Raw genomic sequence first — 20,754 nt, 5'->3', positions numbered from 1 at the left:
AGCAGATTTAGGAACCTGAGCTCTGGAATCAGGCTGCCTTCAAATTTCAACTCTGCCACGAATTGGCTGGGACCTCGAGCAAGTTATTTTACCTCTATGAGTCTTGGTTTCCTCATCTGTGAAATGAAGGTACTGATAGCAGCTACTGTTCACAGGATTGTTGTCAGATTACATTTAAAAAATATAAAGTCCTTCCTATAGTGCCTAGCACAAAGGAAACAATAAATATTATGACTATTCTTATTAACAGTGAATATTTCATTAACTAAAACATGCATCATCATGAGAAGTATTCAGACAGAGAAACAACCATCTGTCAAGAATATGGCAAATACTAGCGTAAAAATTTAAGGGGGACAATGCATGCAGGTCAACAGAACCTGGCAGTTGTTTTCATGGATTAAATGCCACTACCTCCATTTTGCCCCCTGCCCCACCCTCATTCCCCCACCCCCCCCCCCCCACAAAAAAAGTGCCAAGGAAAATGCTTCCAAACAATCTCCTCTCAGGATCCAGGAGAGCTTCTAATGCACCATGAAGTGTTCTATCAAAAGGAGTGGAGACCTACTGCACCGAAAACTGAGTGCTTCATCCTTTATTTAGATTTTTAGAGCAACTTAGCAGGCCTGCTTTAGGCAACATAAAACTGAAGTATCAAGTTCAGGTCAGTTAGCAAGAACTGGCACTGGAGCTTTAACACTAACAATGTTCCAAGGTGTCCAAGGCAAGAAACTTGACCTCAAGGCTCTCAGTCGCTCTTCCCAGCCCCCACTGCTGACCTGAAGGAACAGAGATGTCAGGCACCTGCCAATCACAAAGTCAAATGTACCACACAAAGCTGGTCCAAGGTGGGGAGGAAGGGGGAGCCACAGAAGATGCTCCATGGGGAGAAAATGACCCTTAAAGGCTTTAACACATAATTAACATAAAACTGAATCTTGTATCACAACCATCTAAGGTAACTTGAAACTATGGCTGCTAAGCCACGAATTTAAATGCAATGTCAACATCACTGAGTTTCAGCATCCTGATAACCTAATTTAAAAATAGTAGGTTAGGGCTTCCCTGGTGGCGCAGTGGTTGACAGTCCGCCTGCCGATGCAGGGGACATGGGTTCGTGCCCCGGTCTGGGAAGATCCCACATGCCACGGAGCGGCTGGGCCCATGAGCCACGGCCGCTGAACCTGCGCGTCTGGAGCCTGTGCTCCACAATGGGAGAGGCCACAACAGTGAGAGGCCCGCATACCGCAAAAAAAAAAAAAAAAAAAAATAGTAGGTTAGCAAAGCAGCCTAACAGAAAGTCCTGAAACATCAAAGTTAACCTATGTTAAGGAAGGGTTATTCTAGATATTTAATCCTGATTTCAAGAGTTCTTTTTTAAATGCCATCTGAACTCATGGGTCAGTGAAAAACAAAAAACCCCATTTCAAATATCTTGTAAAGATACAAGCCATATATTAAGAAGCAAATTTTAAGGGATTAAACCAGAGAAAGGAGTAGCTGGGGATCTAAGACAAAATACTAGTTTATATAAATAACAACACATTCCTTTGTAGGAACTTGTCTTTTTAGGACAAGGGTTCAGAATCTTTTGTGTGTCATGGACCCCCCTTCAGCATTCTGATGAAGCCTGTGAATGTCTATTCTCAGAATGTTTTTAAATGCATAAAATAAAACACATAGAAAGAACACTAATGCAATTAAATGTAAAGTCATCAAAATGTAACAAAGCAAATTTATAATACCATACTTTATTATTAATATTGATATATAACAAGATCTAATGGCAGGTCTGATAACAACTATAATTTTAAAGAAGGAATGAACATAAATATCTTAAGATATATGCAACAACGGCAATGGGATATAAAAATGTTTGTAGTTTCTATTGTGAAAAAGTCACTTATATTGCTAATACTACTATAGTTTATTTCCAACATTTATAATTGAATGCAATCTTATAAGTTATATGGTTAGTGAAAATAAAGATATTTTTGTGAGCTTCCCTGGTGGCGCAGTGGTTAAGAATCTGCCTGCCGGGCTTCCCTGGTGGCGCAGTGGTTGAGGGTCCGCCTGCCAATGTGGGGGACACGGGGGTCATGCCCCGGTCTGGGAAGATCCCACATGCCGCGGAGCGGCTGGGCCCATGAGACATGGCCGCTGAGCCTGCGCTTCCGGAGCCTGTGCTCCGCGGCGGGAGGGGCCGTGGCGGTGAGAGGCCCGCGTACTGCAAAAAAAAAAAAAAAAAAAAAAAAGAATCTGCCTGCCAATGCAGGGGACACGGGTTCAAGCCCTGGTCTGGGAAGATCCCACATGCCGCGGAGCAACTAGGCCTGTGGGCAACTAGGCCCGTGAGCAACTAAGCCCGTGATCCACAGCCACTGAACCTGCGCGTCTAGAGCCTGTGCTCCGCAACAAGAGAGGCCACGATAGTGAGAGGCCCACGCACCGCGATGAAGGGTGGCCCCCGCTCGCCGCAACTAGAGAAAGCCCTCGCACAGAAACAAAGACCCAACACAGCCAAAAATAAATAAATATTTTTTTTAAAAAAAAGATATTTTTGTCATCTGAATTCTCTCTATAGACCCTAGTTTAAAAACTACTGCTCTGGTAGAGAAAAGAAAAACTTAGGGAGAAAACTTATCTGTATTTAAAAAGAGTAAAAGAAATAATACGAATTGAAGGTGCTCCTTACTTCCCTCAAGTATATCTTCCTACCTAGACGCAGCTAAACCAATCCACAAATGTAAGTTATCAGAAAAGCTCCAGATCCAGTCTCCCGTACTGTCTGCAAAGCATGGTGAGATTATCATGATATCTCTTGTCTTAGCACAGCCACAGTTTTTACCAACAACTGAAAAGAGAGCTCTGGTGACTTGGTGATCAAATGTGCAGACCTGAGAGCGAGGGAGCGTTAACAGGCCATCTGACAAAATTAGGATACAAAGCAGTCACAGCAGGCTAGAAAAGACAGGCTGGCATTTACAAATTGAAATAAGGGATGCGATAAAATTAAGTCACATCCTCAGGACTGGGGAAAGTTGATGACATACCTTTTTCCAACACTTACTATGCTGGGTAATTTAGATGCATTAACACATTTAATCCTCATGAAGGCAACAGGTTCCCAAAACCTGCCCTCCTAACTAGGCAAGAGAGAAATGGCTTATTAGTGGCACCTGGCTCATACATAGTCAAAGGAAGGTAACCATAAAAGTGAAGGGACACAAAAACATGTTACATATTCTCTGGGGGAAGAAAAGGGAGAAAGATAAAGGTGGCAGAGTAAATCCATGTACCTACAAAAACCCCACTAAAAAGAGAATTTTAAAAGGCTTTTTTAAATGGAATCCAACAAGGTCAGGGAGAATGAGAACAGACAACAGCAATAAAATTCTGAAAGCTGGAAGTCAGATACATGAGTGATAATAAATTAGAAGACCAAGAAAACTGAATACTAAGGTGACGGGGGAAAAATCAGAGCATCAACCCAATTAATACCAGATAATTCGCAAAAGGCTCAGGAAGTGGCAGCACTGGGTTCTTCTGGAAGTAAGACTGAAGGAAATGACTATAATAAGTTTGAAAGTACTTTAAGAAGCTGAAAATTTTTACTCTATAAAAGCAATATTATCTCCTATTTTATAAATAAATCTTACCTGTTGAGTTTCCTCAACCACCCAATGTAGTTAGAACCATCTAAAAATTAAATGGTTGGTCCTGGAAGGCAGCAAGATAACCTGCCCCAAACGACGTTCAAGTTTGAATTGGCAGATGGCTTGCAAGAAATATTTTTCACCTACATTGTTATAGGAAATGGAGGTGAAGATTAGGAAAACACCAGGCTCTATTAAACTCAAAAGTCCTTTCCTACTCTGAAACTGCATCATTATTCAACACAGTGGATGATTTCTTTCCTCTCTGTATCTCTCTCTTGGATCCTTCCCAATAGCAGCTAAACATTTTCAAGTCCCTACCATCTTTAAAGGAAAAAAAATATACGAAATTTTCTTGACTTCAGCCACCACCCTCTCTTTGGCCTCCTCTTTTTTTTTTTTTTTTGCGGTACGCGGGCCTCTCACTGCTGTGGCCTCTGCCGTTGCGGAGCACAGGCTCCGGACGCGCAGGCTCAGCGGCCATGGCTCATGGGCCCAGCCACTCCACAGCACGTGGGATCCTCCTGGACCGGGGCACGGACCCGTGTCCCCTGCATCGGCAGGCAGACTCTCAACCACTGCACCACCAGGGAAGCCCTGGCCTCCTCTTTAAAACAAGGCTTCTCTGAAAACTTATTCATCTTCCTGCCCCCACTTTCTCTTCTCTCACATCTTAACCTCCTCTGTTCTGCTTCCACCCTCATCCATGCCATGAACATTTCTCACTAAGGTCACCAATGATCTCCATATGGCTAAGCCCAGGGGACTTTTTTTTTAGTTGAGATAAAATTCACCATTTTAGCCTCTCTAAAGTGTACAATTCAGTGATTTTTAGTGTATTCATAATGCTGTGATTTTTAGTATAGTCACAATGCACACCACTAATTCGAAACCATTTTACCACCAGAAAGAAACTCTATACCCATTTGCAATAACTCCTCATTCATTCCCCGTCCCCACTCCAACCCTGGAGATCACTGATCTACTTTCTGTCTCTAGATTTGCTTATTCTAAGTTCAGGGAACATTCTGCAAGCATCATTTTATTTACTCTGTCAAGAACAAGGAATTCCCTCTGAATATTCTCTTCAGTGTTCCTGGATTTTGCTTCAACCTCTCTAAACACTACTCCTTCCCAATCTCCTTTGCAAAGTCATCCGTCACCTCCTAGTCTCTTCAAGATTCAATTCCAGACTCAAATTCTCCACACTCCATGCTCTCTTCTGAGACCAGGTGCTCTCAAACTTTAGCATTCATCAGCATCAGCATCACCAAGATGGCTTCTTAAAACACAGAATGCTGGGCCCTACCCGAGTTTCTGATTCAGTAGGTATGGAACGGGGCCTGAGAATCTGCATTTCTAACAAGTTTCCAGGTGGTATCAGTGCTGCTGGTAGGAGGGACCACATTTTGAAAATCCCTGCCCTACACAATCTCATCTATGTAAGTTACCATCTATCTGCCAATAACCCTCAAAGTTATCTCCCTAGCACAAAGTCCTTAAAACTCCAAACCACATACATGACATTTCCATTTAGGTGTCTTAAGGCATCTCAAACTCACTGTGGAAGAAGAATCTCTTGAATCTGCCCCTACCTCAAAACAACAACAATAATCTGATCCTCCAGCCCTCTGTAACTTGGTAAAAGACGCAGCTTCCACAATCACTCAAGCTACAGCCCAGAAGTCCTTCTGTCTCTCTCATTTCCCGCACCCTACTGCACTGTGCCCCACTGTTTTCCCCCTAAACATCTTGTGAACTCATTTACTTCTCCTCGGTTCTGCTGCCTCTCACGTAGCACCTCTCTACACATTACAAGAGCCTCCCCGCATCCACTCCTCGCCTTTCTAATCAGTTCTCTTCACTGCAGCCAGAGTGATTTCTTTAAAAGGCAAGTCTGATCCAGTCACTCTTCTGCTGTAGCCCTTCTCTGATTCCCACTGCTCTCTCGAGGAAAGGTTCAAATCCTAAAATGGATGCAAGGTCTGTGGTATCTGGCCCTGCCCGCCTCTCCAGTCTCCTCCTCACATCATGCTCCCTCACTCTCTGTGCCCATCACAACCCCCTTCCCTGAGCTCCTCAGAGGGGCACTCTGAACCTTTGCTCCCCTGGTCACATGTTCTCCAATTGCCTTGCCTAGGTCACCCTACTCACCCTTCAGATGCCAGCTCAAAGATGACTTGTCTCAGGGAAAATCCTCCAACCCCACTCCGGCTAGATCAGGTCCCCATTTTTTTCCCACTGGACTTAACTACAGTTTGACATTATATCATGATGTGCTTATTTGATTCCCTGACTCTCTCTCTACAATAGTCCTTAAGAAGATGGGATCTATATGTTTTTTTTTATTCACCATTGTTTCTTTAGTACCTAATACAGTGCCTGGCATGAAATAGTCAATAAATGTTTGTCAATAAATGTTTAAATTAAGTAAAGGAGTTTGGGAGATCATCCCAAGAAAATGTTCGATGATATCCTATGGCCAGTTTTGTTAACTCAAGAGCCTGACACCTCCATCCTCACTAGCAAGAAGAGCTTTCTTTGCATTAACCCCAAATCCCTTCTGTCCATTTAAGATCACTTCTTTCTGTTCTCTTTGCCAAAGAGTTTTAACTGAATAAAGCTAAAAAGCAGTGACATTCAAAGCAGTTTTCTCTTCCTTTGTCAAGTGATATTAAACACACTTTTATTTTAACCCAGACACTTTAGAGAGGCTACACAGAGCTTTTGGGATTTAAATCACTATACCAATGTGCTACAAAGTTTTATACTCCCACAGTTTTTATTGCGGTTTTGGTTCCCAATTGTTTATTTAACTCCTGGTTTGCTTTTTTACTCATTCATCCATGTATTCATTTATATTTATTGAGCCAAATAGTTACTGAGTTGAATAAGAGGACATGTATTTTTCCACTTCCCTCATAAAGGACCACTGAAATCCCATAGACATCAATTGAGGGAAAACGCTTGCACATCCTGTGCTGCCTGGGAAAACTACAGCTCTAACACTTATATACCATGACAGTTTTACCATATTGCATTACTCTCTTAAACAGGTAACCACAAGGCTGCTCTTCATTCAGGAGATAAGGTAATACCCCAAACACCCAGGATTCTAATCATTCATCCCTGCTGAAGAATACATCATGTGTCTCTAACCCCCAATACAGAAGACTAATGTTACAACCAACAGCTATCTAGAGACATCCAAATACAAATTTAGCTCAACCTCATGCTTGACCATCCAAATTCCATCCATCCCGGCAATTCTATCTTTCTAAATGTGATTTCTGGCATAATAGTCAACTGAACCATAAAACTATTATGAAGTGGTTATAAAAATCACTGGCAGTCAATAAATATTTGTTGAATGAAAGACTGAATTATGAATATTTTAATAGGTGAAGCAATTGGGATTCTTTGTTTATTTTTAGTTTTACATTTATTTTGCAGAGAAGCAGTAGAAGAAAAATTAAATTTAAGAAAACTAGAATCACCATCCACAAAGAGATACAAAGATAAAGGGCTTGATTCCCTATTGTACAGGCTCTCAAGAGTCAACTGTTAGATATTCAAATATTTTGAGAGCCCAAATCAGCATTGGAGGGAAAATTTACACCACAGAAATCAGCAAATGCTCTTTAATTACAGAGCCGGTTTACCAACACACCACTGTTTGCAACCTACGAATCTAAGAAATCACTCAGAATGAAGCAACCCTGTAAATGTTAACAATGAGCAGATGAAACCAGAGATGAAAGAACATATTTACACAAAACAATAAGAAAGCATTTCTGGTAATGAAGTTGTTTGAAATGAAGAATAAATGAAAAACAGAGTCACAATGTTTACAATGTGGAGACTACATTAAAGAATAAAAAAGAGCTATAGTAAGTGGACTAAGAAATAACAGAAATGACTATGATCTACACATCTTGATTCTATGATTCTCTGTAAATTCTCCAGATAGCAAGTAGTTACGAGGTAGGCAAATATCTGCAGAGCAATGGGTTAGAAAGGATCTCAAAGGTCATCTGAGCACCCTTCCAATCACTGAACTGAATCCCATCTACACAACCAGCACAAGATCAAGAGCTTCCTAAGGACAGGGAATGTGTCCTTTATGTTGTATGCCCAGAATCTAGTACAGTGTTGGGCACATTACTCTCTTGTAGCTGTTGAATGAATGAATGAATGAATAACCATTACAAGGAGACCATTCAACATATGCCTGAACAACTCTAAGTGGCTGGGAACTATTGACATTTCAAATCAAAAATTATATAAAAAATCTGTAATCATAAACTGTGTACAATCACAAAAATGTAATCTAGATCACTGCTTTCCAATGGAAATATAATGAAAGCCACAAAAGAGAGCCACATGTGTAATTTTAATTTTTTTCATAACCATATTAAAATAAAAAGAAATAAATAATATTAATTTTAATAATATATTTTGTTTAATCCAATATATCTGAAATATTTCAGCATGTTATCAACATAATTATAAATAAGATATCTTACTTTTCTTATACTAAATTTTTGAATCTAATGTGTATTTTATAGGCTTGTAGTCTATTTCAGTTTGGACTAAACAAATTGCAAGTGCTGAATAGCCCATGTAGGTAATAGTTACTGTACTAGACAATTCAGCCCTAATTTGTATGGATATTTGGGAATTAGACAATGTCCAAAAATACTTTACACAATTGTCCAGAGTACACCTGGTTTCCAGTCTCTCAACACATCCACAACATATATGCACCAGCTCCAGGGAAAAGAGCAAGCCAATGGTTTATATTATCTAGACCTATAAGATAAAAATGTATTTGATAAGAATTAATGGGGAGAACAAAGCTATTTCCCACTTACAAAAGAACAAAAATCAAATGGCTTCATGCCCAAAAATTGAGCATGACCAGTACCTAACAAAAAAATAGGACACAGAATCTCCTGCTTTTCAGATTTAACATAAAGCTATATACTAATCATTTTGCTCATCTAAAGAAACAGAGATTTGTGAAAATTCATTTCTAAGTCATGGCTTAAAAGGTCATATAAATCAGCAGAATAGAATCTGTCTAGAACTAGCAATAACAGATACCAGAAAAACAGGCCAAGGGCTGTGCTCTGGGCCTTTTATCAACACCTGACTATCCCCCACTTAACCACAGTAATTTTGTCTTAAAGATAAAAATAATAGTAAATTATCTTTGACTCCAATATTGAAAATAAGAGCTTCATATATGAGGCATTCAACAAAATAACTATGTTCATTAACATAAATGATTGCAAACTTATTCCAAACCACCTTTATCAACTAAGGCTGGCTATCGGAAAAGTACTATAAAGAGTACAAAAATTTGGCACTTACCCTTCTACAGAAAGTTTGGTACAGTGGTCTGAAACCATAAAAACAGGAAAAACAAAAAAAATAATCTGAGCCAATTTTCACAACTCAAACCACTGAAGCACTGCCACGTTCCAAAACAAAAAAACAAAAAAAAAACAAAGAATAGATATAACTCACTTCCTTCTGCGTATTATTAGGTCCTAGAAACCTTGACAGTTGTTTCTGTCCTCAGATCCTGAATAGTGGTGCTTATTTAACACTTTAACAAGAAAACCGGTTAAAGAGTCTACTTTTCATAGTTATTCAATATGCCCCAGCTGTTGAAAATAGATTCCACAGTTTGGACTGGATAATCTATTTTGTTCTATTTTCAAGACTCAGGAAACTGGCCCATCCTCACTAATCAAAACTAATGCAGATTCTTTCCCATCACATCAAGCATGAAAAGTAAAGGTTTATTAAAGATCCATGGGGCTTCCCTGGTGGCACAGTGGTTGAGAGTCCGCCTGCCGATGCAGGGGACATGGGTTCATGCCCCGGTCCAGGAGGATCCCACATGCCGTGCAGCGGCTGGGCCCGTGAGCCATGGCTGCTGAGCCTGCGCGTCTGGAGCCTGTGCTCCGCAACGGGAGAGGCCACAAGAGTGAGAGGCCCGCGTACCACAAAAAAAAAAAAAAAAAAAAAAAAAAAAATCCATGGAGGTAGAAATGACCCCAAAGATCAACACTGAGAAGCAGAGAGTTAGCCATCATAAAGAAAAGTTGAGAATGAAAGTCTTAAGAGAGCATAAAATAAATTTTGTTTCTACAATTTTGATACTCAGGGAAAAAACATGGTAAAGAGAACTTTCCCGGTGAAGTACAAAGTTAATGCTAAATAAACTTTTAACAAAAATCACAGTATCATATTTAAACTAACAAATATCTGGTTCAACACTTTATGTAAAGAGATACATTTTATAATTGCATCTAACATCTACCAGCACATGTTTACTTTGCTTTAGAAGAAAGAAGGTAGCCTAATGCCAAGTTCTAAGTAGTTGACCCCTCTGGGCCTTTGTTAAGAGACCTGCAAGTTCTGGCATGCCCAGGTGAGATTTCCCATTAAGACTCAGCCGCATTAACACTAGCTCAGCAACCGGGATATCACTAGGGGTCATCCCCAAAACACAACAAACCCATCCCTGAACACAAACAGTATGGGTTCATTTTAATGACAAATGTCATTCAAGGATTGTTAGGGGGATGTTTGTGGGTTCTCTGTTAAGGAAGGTTTTCTGGCGTCAAGTCTGTTTTAAGAGAAAATTCGTTATTCCTGTTCATATTAGATAAAATATCATTATTTGATAAGCCATCTATTTCTAAAACTCAGGAAACCACGCAAAAACATTTCCCCAAATGGAAGCTTATTATTCTAATCCCAAGAGATCTATTCTGTTCCACACAGGTGTGGATCAGGAAATGTATCCTAGAGTTTCAGAAAGCCAGTTCTGCCGGATGTTGATAGACGTGGGAGGGGGAGGGGGAGCGATTTCAGGCTGAAGTACTTGGGAAAATTCTGAGTTAAACAGGTTATTTTATTACTCAGAACCATTCAGAATCTTTAAAATGGGAATGTGCTCTGTAAAATCTCCAAGATGGAGAGTTCTAAACTTATTTGACTGTTGATTTTTTTTTTTTTTTTGCCAGGGTAAACCTTATAGAGCAGTAGTGCACAACCTTGGCATCATATTGGAATCATGTAGGTAGTTTTTTAAAAATCCCAACACCCAGCCTTCACCCCAAGCCAATTATATCAGAATTTCTGGGAGCAGAACCTGGCATCAATATTTTTTAAAGCTTCCCAGACTTTTTTTGGCTGCGTAGGGTCTTCATTGCCGTGTGTGGGCCTTCTCTCGTTGCAGAGAGCGGGGGCTACTCATTGTTGCGGTGTGCGGGCTTCTTATTGCGGTGGCTTCTCTTGTTGCGGAGCACGGGCTGTAGCCACGCGGGCTTCAGTAGCTGTGGCTCGCAGGCTCTAGAACACCGGCTCAGTAGTTGTGGTGCAGGGGCTTAGTTGCTCCACGGCATAGCGGGATCTTCCCAGACCAGGGATTGAACCTGTGTCCCCTGCACTGGCAGGTGGATTCTTAACCGCTGCGCCACCAGGCAAGTCCCCTTCCCAGGCTTTTTAAAACCAAGTATGAGAACCAATGTAACTTTGGGAAACACTGACCTATAAGCCTCTTCTCCAAGCTAAAACAAAATAGCCACACAAAAATATGTTCCTGGACCTATCCAGGAAGAGACCCACCAAAAAAAAAAAAAAAAAAAAAAAAACCACACACTAAACTAAAAACTGGTGATGATAGGACATCCAACGTTCAACCAGCTTTATTTCACTGGATATCAGCACAGCACCCTACCTCAACCTCACCTCTGCACCTAGTCATTATTTTTTAAGTCACGCTTTCTTTATTTGTCTTCAAAACTGGGCCCCTAGATGTTATTTATTGTCTGTAGAGTTGTATTCCCCATTTAATTTTATATGTCCTAGAAAAATTGCATTTTAGCAGATTTATGAATCATTAATACCAAAAAAGTTACCAAGCTAATACATATGGACCAATAAAAAAAGAAGTAAGTGCAAAGTGAATTTAAAAGCACAAAAAAGATCTAAAAGCAGAGCTGTGCAATTTAGATGGGTCACCTTTTCAGTGTTCTGTGAGATTTAGAAAGTTTTCACAAACACTGTTTTATAAACACCCAAAAATGCAGATTTAAAAAACACTGCCATTGACTGCCAAGAAAATAATCTAAGAATTCCAATAAGGGTTGGTGGTCTCATGGGACTTTAGACAGGCTGCAATTAATATGACTTTGTATAATGACTGGTCAACAGTATGGACTATCAATTTGGTAGTACACTGACTGACAGGAAGAGAACCTAAAAAGATTCATACTGGGCTTGCCAATTCAAACTCCGACTCTGGCCCCAGAACTGAAAAGCCCCTTGTTCCCTTGAAGGCCAACTGCCAAGCAAGCCTACAGTAAAGATGGCTGGACTTAAAGAATTAAAATAGGTGAAAAATACCCTCTTTCCCTAGTTTTGAGATAAAGTCACTGTTGATAAACACATTGGCTATCCTTAGTACAAGTGAAAAGTACATTTTTCGACAGAACTACTTTACCATTAAATGGAACACCCTAAAACTGACTTGCAGACAGTAACATCACAACAAATACTCCTTGAGTGTCACACCAAGCCAGAAATTCAAATGCCTCCAAAGTCTGCTATACTTCATGTAATCAAGAATAGGCAGTAGGTACTTCCCTGGCGGCACAGTGGTTAAGAATCCACATGCCAATGCAGGGGACACGAGTTCGATCCCTGGTCCAGGAAGATCCCACATGCCACGGAGCAACTAAGCCTGTGCACCACAACAACTGAGCCTGTGCTCTAGAGCCCACGAGCCACAACTGCTGAAGCCCGTGCGCCTAGAGCCTGTGCTCTGCAACAAGAGAAGCCACTCAATGAGAAGCCAGCTCACTGCCATGAAGACTAGCCCCCGCTCACCTCAACTAGAGAAAGCCCGCGGCCAGCAACAAAGACCCAACGCAGCCAAAAATAAAATACATTAATTAAAAACAAAAGAAAATGGAATAAAATGGGAAAAAATCTTTAAAAAAAAATAGGCAGTAAATGAGGGTGGGGGGGAGGAATTGAGGGAAGGTGGTCAAAAGGTACAAACCTCCAGTTATAAGGTAAATAAGTACTGGGGATGTGCAACATAATGACTATAGTTAACACTGCTCTATGGGGTATTTGAATGTTGCTAAGGGAGTAGTAGATCCTAAAGGTTCTCATCATAAGAAAAAAAATTGTAACTATATGAGGTGATAAGTGTTAACTAAAATTACTGTGGTAATCATTTCACAATATATGAATGTCAAGTCATTGAGCTGTACACCTTAAATTTATACATTGTTGTATATCAACTATATCTCAATAAAACTGAAAGAAAAAAAATAAGCAGTAAATCTACCCAAATCTTTTTTTTTAATTTGCTTCATCTTTAGTGAATTTTTAACTAGGTTAATAGAAAACTATTAATTTAACATTTTTAAGATAAATCCAAATAGAAAAACTCAATTAGGCAGTACTTGTGGTTATAGTAATATACTGCAAACATCATATTATATAGTATCCTACCTAACCTACCATTATAAAAAACAACCTATGCCATACAAATGAAAACTTACAGCACCTAAAGCCAGTACCTGGATTGTTATTCTCCATTTTCATCGTAATGTGAAAGGCATTCATGATGCCTACCCCTAATAGTTCCTCCAATCTCCAGTTCCAGTGTTAAATCTCCTTCCTCCTGGAGCAGGTACCTAGTTGTCCTAATAATCTTTAGATCCATAAGTCTAACATAGTGACTGGCACAGAAAAAGCAATAAATTAATTAATTTATGTATTCCCTGGCACACAAATAAGGAAAGAGCCCAATCCCAGCCCCTGAGAGAAGAGTCAGCCATATTTGGTAGAGTCAGTCATGCAAACAAATAATTACAATATAAGACATTTGTTTTAATGGTGTATGTAGCAAATGTAATGGGGCATGAACAAAATGTAATAGGAAATTATAGGCACAGAACATGCCAACCCTCTCTAGAAAAATGAGCAAAGGTGCTACGGAAGAGACTGCTCCAATAAATGTTTGTTAAATCAATAAGTCTTGAAGAACAGTGTTATTTAAATTAAAACCTTAAATCACTTTTATTAGAAAGACTAAAACCCTATAGCACAAATGGTAACATAGGCATTTCAGTAAAGAGGGCATGTAAAGATACCAACCACACGTCAACAAGCCTTCAAAACTGTCCTCATTTTTCTTAATTTTTAGACAATAAAACAATCACATTTAAATAGAAGTTCCTTTGAGGCTTCCTGTTTTATAAATAAAAGTATTAATGCAGAAGTGTGATTAAAAAAATCTAGACAATGAAAATAAAGATGTAATTTAACAATAAATGGGGTGGAAAACCTAGTGGATGATAGAATCCAGATTATCAAAGGAAGGCAAAGGCAATGATGACTGACGAGGACTAGTATGAAGGTGATTCTTGATAATACTGCATTAGCTTTAGTTGATCTGGGCAGTAGACTAAAATCAACTCACATCTTATCTCAGAATTAAGAAAAAAATTGTTTCTGTAGTAAAATTCCAGAAAACTAGTAGTATTCTATCAACTAAATTTTCCACTGAATTATAAGTGCACACTGTGTGGTATTTTCTGCTTCAAATGTATGATTTATGAAGAGTCTGGATTTAGAAATGCAACTTAATGTAAATACATTAAGTTGTACACCAACTCTTGGTGTCACATTATCAGAGAAATACAGCTTAGTTACATACAAGGTCAAACTTTTAGTTGGAAATAGGTGCTTAAACTAAGGGGAAAAAATGCCTGATGTCTGTGTTAAGTATTCTTTTTTTCAGATAAACAAATAACTAAAACTCTCTATGTCTAACGACACTACAATATTCTCCAGAGTATTGTCTCAGTTTCTTTCTTCTAAAATACATTTGAGGCCATGTGACTTAAAAAGCTACAGTTAAAAAGATAGGAAATGACCTAAAATTCTGTCAGAGACCAATTAAATGCATTCTTGTATATTATACAGCAGGACAGAATGAGGAAGGAAGCTCTCTATTTACTGATGTGAAAAGATATATCCAAGATGAGTTAAGTGAAAAAAAATCAAGATGCAGAATAGTACATACAGTATGTTACATTTTGTGAGAAAATGGGGAAAATAAGAATGTACATCTTTATTTGCTTATATATGCATAAAGAAACTCTAGAAGGATATAGAATAAACGAATACCAGAAGTTATTTGGAAAGGACTGGACAGATAAGAATCAAGGGTGGGAGAGAGAGTTTTCACTATAAACTATATATATTTTAAAATATTTGAACCATGTTAATGTATTTATATTTTCAAATATTTAAATAAAAACAGTTTGAAAAATAAGCTACAGTTATAACAATTATGATTTATTCTATGTTAAGTAGTAATAATTTTTATATCTTTTCTTCCATTCCAATCTTATCAATTATTCAAAGATTCTAGCTCTCAGGAAACAAATTAATTACCTATCACATATAAGCTAAAATATAATTATGATTAAAGGAAGAATTCATTCTTTCCTTCTCCTTCTCCAGTATCTTCATCTAAATTCACAATTAAGGTTAGCAAGGCTCATCTGGCTTGTGAAACAAATACATCTCCCATGACTTCTGAGTGGATACTATCACAAGCATAAAAATTAATATATATTTTCCACTTAAAATGTCTGAATAGCCACAATGTCCACTGGGCCTATTGACTGGAATTACAATTTTACAAATGTTACAGTGTTATAATTCCCAGGTGCATGTGTTGTTTTCAAAATAACAACAAAAAATTGTAAACATTTTTCTGATTTAAAAACCAGATTTAATGAGGCCTCACTGTCTCAAGGAAAATTACGCCTATGATCCCTTCGCAGTTGCTGGCCCCTCTCTCACCATGGATCCTATGGCTCCTACCACAGAGGATGTTGGAAGTTGCCTCAGACACAATCCCTTCCAGGGCTTTCCAGTAGGGTACACAGATGCCTAACTTTTCCTCCTCTACCTGCGAAACCTTTTAAAAGTTTAGTTTAAATGAGTCTGATACTTTCTCATATTTCTGTCAGAATCTTTTCTTCTATTTTTACAAAACCCAACATTTTAACAATTAATTACGTGCCTATAGAGCTACCTGCCCCTACTAGAATGTGTGATCATTAGAAATACTTCCTATTCATATTTATATCCTTGTGGATAATCCTTATTTCTTATTAATAATAGTAATAGTACTAACAACAACAAGAAAAACAAAAACCAGGTACTGCACCAGGCACGGTGATATATGCATTACCTCATTTAATCCTCAGGATAGCTCTGAAGCCATTGTACAGAAAAGGAAGCTGAAGCTCAGAGAGGATAAGTAATTTGCCCAAGTTACATATACTTACTTATTACATATAGAAAAGAGCAGAATGAACCTTCGAACCCAGGCAGTGTCTCTGCCTCCAAATCATGCACTCTTAACCACTTTGCTTAGAATTTAGGAAGTGCTTAATATTATCATTTTTACTGCAATGAACCAAAAGTCTGTGTCCCCCCAAAAGTCATATGTTGAAAGCCTAATCCCCAATGGGATGGTATTAGGAGGTGGGACCTTGGGAAGTCGTTAGGTCATGAGGGTAGAGCCCTCATGAATGGGATCAGTGCCCTTATAAGAGGTACCCCAGAGAGTTTTTCTGCCCTCTTTCCACTATGTGAGGACACAGTGAGAAGTAAGCAGTCTACAGCCCTGAAGAGAGCCCTCACCAGAACTTGACCATGCTGGCACCTGATCAGCCTGCAGAACTGTGAGAAACAAATTTCTGTTGTTTACAAGCCACCCAGTCTATGGTACTTTGTTACAACAGCCCAAATTAACTAAAACAATTACCTTTTTCTAAAAAATAGAATTGTACAAAGAGCTTTCAAATTATAGAAGCCATTAGAAGTGGGAGAAAAAAAAGCTTTGTCCTCACCATTAAAACTCTCTTCTACATAATCTGTAACCTTTTATCTGTCCTTCAATGGCTAATTAGCTCATCCTCTAGGTTGCTTGAAGATATTTTCCTCTCACTGTCCCAATTTCAGTACTTTACCCCTTGCTTTCACTGAGAAGATCAAGCATACTAGCTGTTGTTGTCCCTATTCCTCCTCACCTGACATCCACCCTGTGCCTAATAACTCTCCCTCTTGTGGTCTGAGAAACAGATGGGGGAATCCTTTGGATCTTAGGGGATTTAGTCTTAATTTATTCATTAAAATAAATATTTACAAAAAGCACTTTTAAGTGTCAGGCACTGGGACCTGCCCTCTCTGAGTTTACAGGAGAGTAATGAAGACAAAGAGGCCTCCTCCATCTTTCCTGTTCCTTTCTTTCATTATTGTTGGTAATTTTGATACTAGTAACAATAATAAGCAATCCATGTGCTTGTAGATTCGGACACACAAATAAACAAAAAGGCAAAAACATTAGAATCATTCACAATTCTATCAGAGATGACTCTTGTGGAAGTTCTTCTGAAGTAGAAGTGGTACGTTTCCTTCTACTCTTTAAATAAGCTCAAGTTTACATGAAAATTTTAAAATATCTTCTTCAGGTGACACTTACAAAACATTCTTTTCCAGCACTGTAATGAGAGACAGGCTTCCTCAGGATGGAAGCTAGACTTGTCTGCTAAACAGGTGATTAGGGTCCCCACTAAATATGTACTTCTGGGCAGGTGCTTTGAGGCTCTTATTCTATATTCCCAGCCCCTGACATTTGGTCAGAGCTCAATCAATGCTCACAAAATGAAAGAATGAATGGATGAATCAGTGATGTAGATTATTGAAATCTAACAAATCTTGACATGGTTATTAGGTCATAAATCAGGCACTGTTTGTGCTTAAACTGTCAAGGTATAGAAAGAATTCAAGGAAAAAAATAATTCCTAAAAAGGGAAAGCTATTTTATTCTTACTAGACGGGGGAGGGGGTCTCTACAAAAACAAAATAATAAAAACTACTGTCTCATTTCATTCCATGTAATATCATGGTCACACTCTTCATACAATTAAAAAACACAATTCTCCAATTCTAAAGTAGCGAGCTGCCCAGCAAAGTTGCCATAGCTCAAGTCTCACAAGCAGTTATACCTGAATGGAAGATAGGGGGGATTTGAGCCAGATAGGAGTGCTCTGTAGGCTTCTTCTGGTGTCTTCTTTAAATAGATTACCTAAGACAAATAAATAGCAACATTTAGAACACCACCAAAGAATGACACAAAACTAACTTAATTACTCACCAAATTTGCATTTCCCTTCTTCCACTTTGAAAGTGACAACTGTCATGGTGATAATGTTGATCTTTAGACAGCAAGCAAGCTGCCAAAATTTCCTTTTCAGCTTGAAGCAGAACAACAGCCTTTGTCTTAAGGATGAGTAAGAGCTTAAAGACACAGGGCAAATCCATAAAGGGGCCATCCAGGGCTGTTTACCAGGCACATTGAACAGATACAATGGCAAGGTTTTCCCTTTTGGGAGCAGAATAATTGTACCTCCATTATTGAACTGTGTGTTCAACAAAGACCAATACAGACTTCCCTGCCCTTTGTAGAAGATCTGCTGCAAGGTAATTTAGTTCCTGGTGAATTCTGAAAGACGTCTCAGGGCACAATACCCTTGGGAGATCTACAGAGTTCTCTGTCTCCTCTGAGGAAAGCGCATGTTGCTCTCTAAACAATCAGTAAAATCACAATGAAATGGGGGGAAATGCATGTAGGTAAGAGCACTGGAAAACATATTGGCTTGGCTCTTGATGTCAAGGATACTTAAATCCCTCCAGTCCAGCATGATAAACTAATCTTAAATAAAGAAACAAACAAAAAAGAGCTCTTAAAACCAGTAAACAACTTCCATTTAATCAACTTATTGACTATATACTAAGTGCTAGGCACTTTATCAGGTACTGGCACCTCTCTTAATAGAATTTACATTTGTGGGGCAAAACAAAATAATTAACAAATATAAATACAGTCTGAGATAAGTGCTGAAAAGGAAATAAGCAGAGTATTGGAAAGAGAGTAGACTTAATACCTTGACGTGGTCAGGGAGGGGTCTCTTGGAGATATTCAGGAGGAGAGCCATGGGAACAGCTAAGGGAAAGGAGGAACAACAAGGGCCAGGGTCCTTGAGGCGGGAAAAGCTTGGTGAGTTGGACAGAGGAGGTGAGTGTGGCTAGAGCAGTGGGGGAAGGGAAAGCCAGGTAGTGTTCAGATTGTGAAGAGCACTGCAAACCATGAGGAGAGGTTGGTTTTATTCTAAGAGCAATTTAATATTTTAATTCTCAGACAGGAGCACCGATCATTTTCCTCTGTAGTTTGAATCAACTTTCATCCCTAAAATCCTCTCTACCTAGAAAGAATGACATTATTTCCTTAATATGTTCCAACATCAAAACTCTATGCATTAGTACATATAGTAATATTACATATAATTTTATATATTTATATAAATAAATACATATAATAATGTATATGTATCTATACATATATGCATATATATATTTATAAGCTTGTAAAGACAAGAGAGAAATAATTTTTGAAATGGTTGACTAGGCACTGTAGACTAAAATGGTTTTCCATAAATATCAGTTATTCCTGTGGATATACAGATATCAAAAAAAAAAAAAGAAAAGAAACCCTATGCATTTCAACAAGAATGACAGAGTCCCAGTTCTTAAAAAGTAGGGTTTTCTTCTCTACTTACAAAGTTTCTTTGAGCTTTACGCTGTTCCACTAGCAATATATTACATGTACTTAATTATTAATAATTTCAGGACTAGAAAACAATTCTCTAAAGAAAGAAAGCTAAAATAAATACATAAAAAGATACTTCTAACTTTATTAAGAAAGCTCCATATTCCTGTTACAAGTAAACAAGAAGGTCTGATAAAGCACACACCAAACAAAGCAAATTGAATGTGAAACAAAAACAGCACAGAAAATGAAACCACAGTAAAACAATGATCGAGACATGAGACACAGATTCCACCAACGGAGAACCACATCTCAAGCTGCAGCTCAAATAATTATAAAAATTCACAAAAACCAACCCTAGCTTTAAAGACCATTTTCAGTAACCAATATTAAAACAGGACTTTGTTGTTCCCTAACGGGTAGGTTATATAATATACTCAACAGAGTTGGTTATGATGCAGTGATTTTCCAAACCTAAAGATGCAGCAGTATTTACAAGCTGACTATGCCTGCTAAAAGGGAAAGCTGCTTGTAGAAAGCTCCTGTGTTTGGATTAGATAATTAAAGCTTATACAACCACCTTTGAAAAGCAAAAATACATTTCCCTCTTCAGGAGCAATTACATTAATTCTCTTTAATTCTAAGGCAATCATTCTACAGGAGGGACACAATAGCCCACATGAAAGACCTCTTTAGACCGGATACCCCACTGAGTTTTGCTACTCATCTTACCTGCATGACTTAGCACACATGACCCATGTTCTCACACTGTAAGATGAGAGTCTTTGTTTTTATTTTTATCCCAATGTTAAATTATTAATAAGTGCAAAGTGAAACCCAACAGAGGCCATCTAAATTCCAGGAAGATTCCAGGGGCAGGTAAATACAATGTCCTTTTACAACCTGATGATAGGTACTTGGGAGGGTGGTGAAATGTTCTAATAAAGGAGTATATTACTGAATGCATGCACATTGGGGTCATTAAAATACCAAATTCCATTTCTCCAGGAGAAAAAATATCATGGATTCTTATGCCAGGTCTTCTTAGATATGTTTCCTATTAAAAAGAGACAGAGAGACAGACTAGGCCAGATCAGAGGTTGGAAATAAAACAACATTAAGCCTTTGCTGTTGAGGAACATAAAGCTCAGAGAGGTAAGGAACTTCCCACTCAGAAAGGTAAGGAACTTCCCAAACTCGCATTGCTGCTCTGTGATGCAGTTAGAATTCGAACACAGATCTGACTCCAAAGCCCACAGTAATTCCATACATCATATCTGCTTAAAAATATAGATGCAGGTAATGGAAGCAGAATCTGGAACAACAAGAACAAAAAGATTGCTACTCTTCCCATTTCTAAATGCCATT

The 20,754-nt window shown here is 38.6% G+C and overlaps 1 protein-coding gene across 3 annotated transcripts in view; it reads right to left on the bottom strand.

Annotated features, from left to right (window-relative positions):
* The window catches only part of CDC14A (cell division cycle 14A), a 179,762-nt gene that overhangs the window by 100,993 nt on the left and 58,015 nt on the right, over nucleotides 1–20,754 (bottom strand). For all 3 annotated transcript variants that reach the window (XM_060085671.1, XM_060085670.1, XM_060085672.1), the window contains one exon: nucleotides 17,786–17,865. In XM_060085671.1, coding sequence (XP_059941654.1) covers nucleotides 17,786–17,865 — 80 coding nt within the window. The remainder of the gene's footprint in view (nucleotides 1–17,785; nucleotides 17,866–20,754) is intronic.

This window comes from Mesoplodon densirostris, chromosome 2 (genome assembly GCF_025265405.1).
Source record: "Mesoplodon densirostris isolate mMesDen1 chromosome 2, mMesDen1 primary haplotype, whole genome shotgun sequence".
NCBI classification, from domain to species: Eukaryota; Metazoa; Chordata; class Mammalia; order Artiodactyla; family Ziphiidae; genus Mesoplodon; species Mesoplodon densirostris.
Note: the sequence above shows the minus strand (reverse complement) of the source record. Positions and strands in the feature narration are given on the sequence as shown.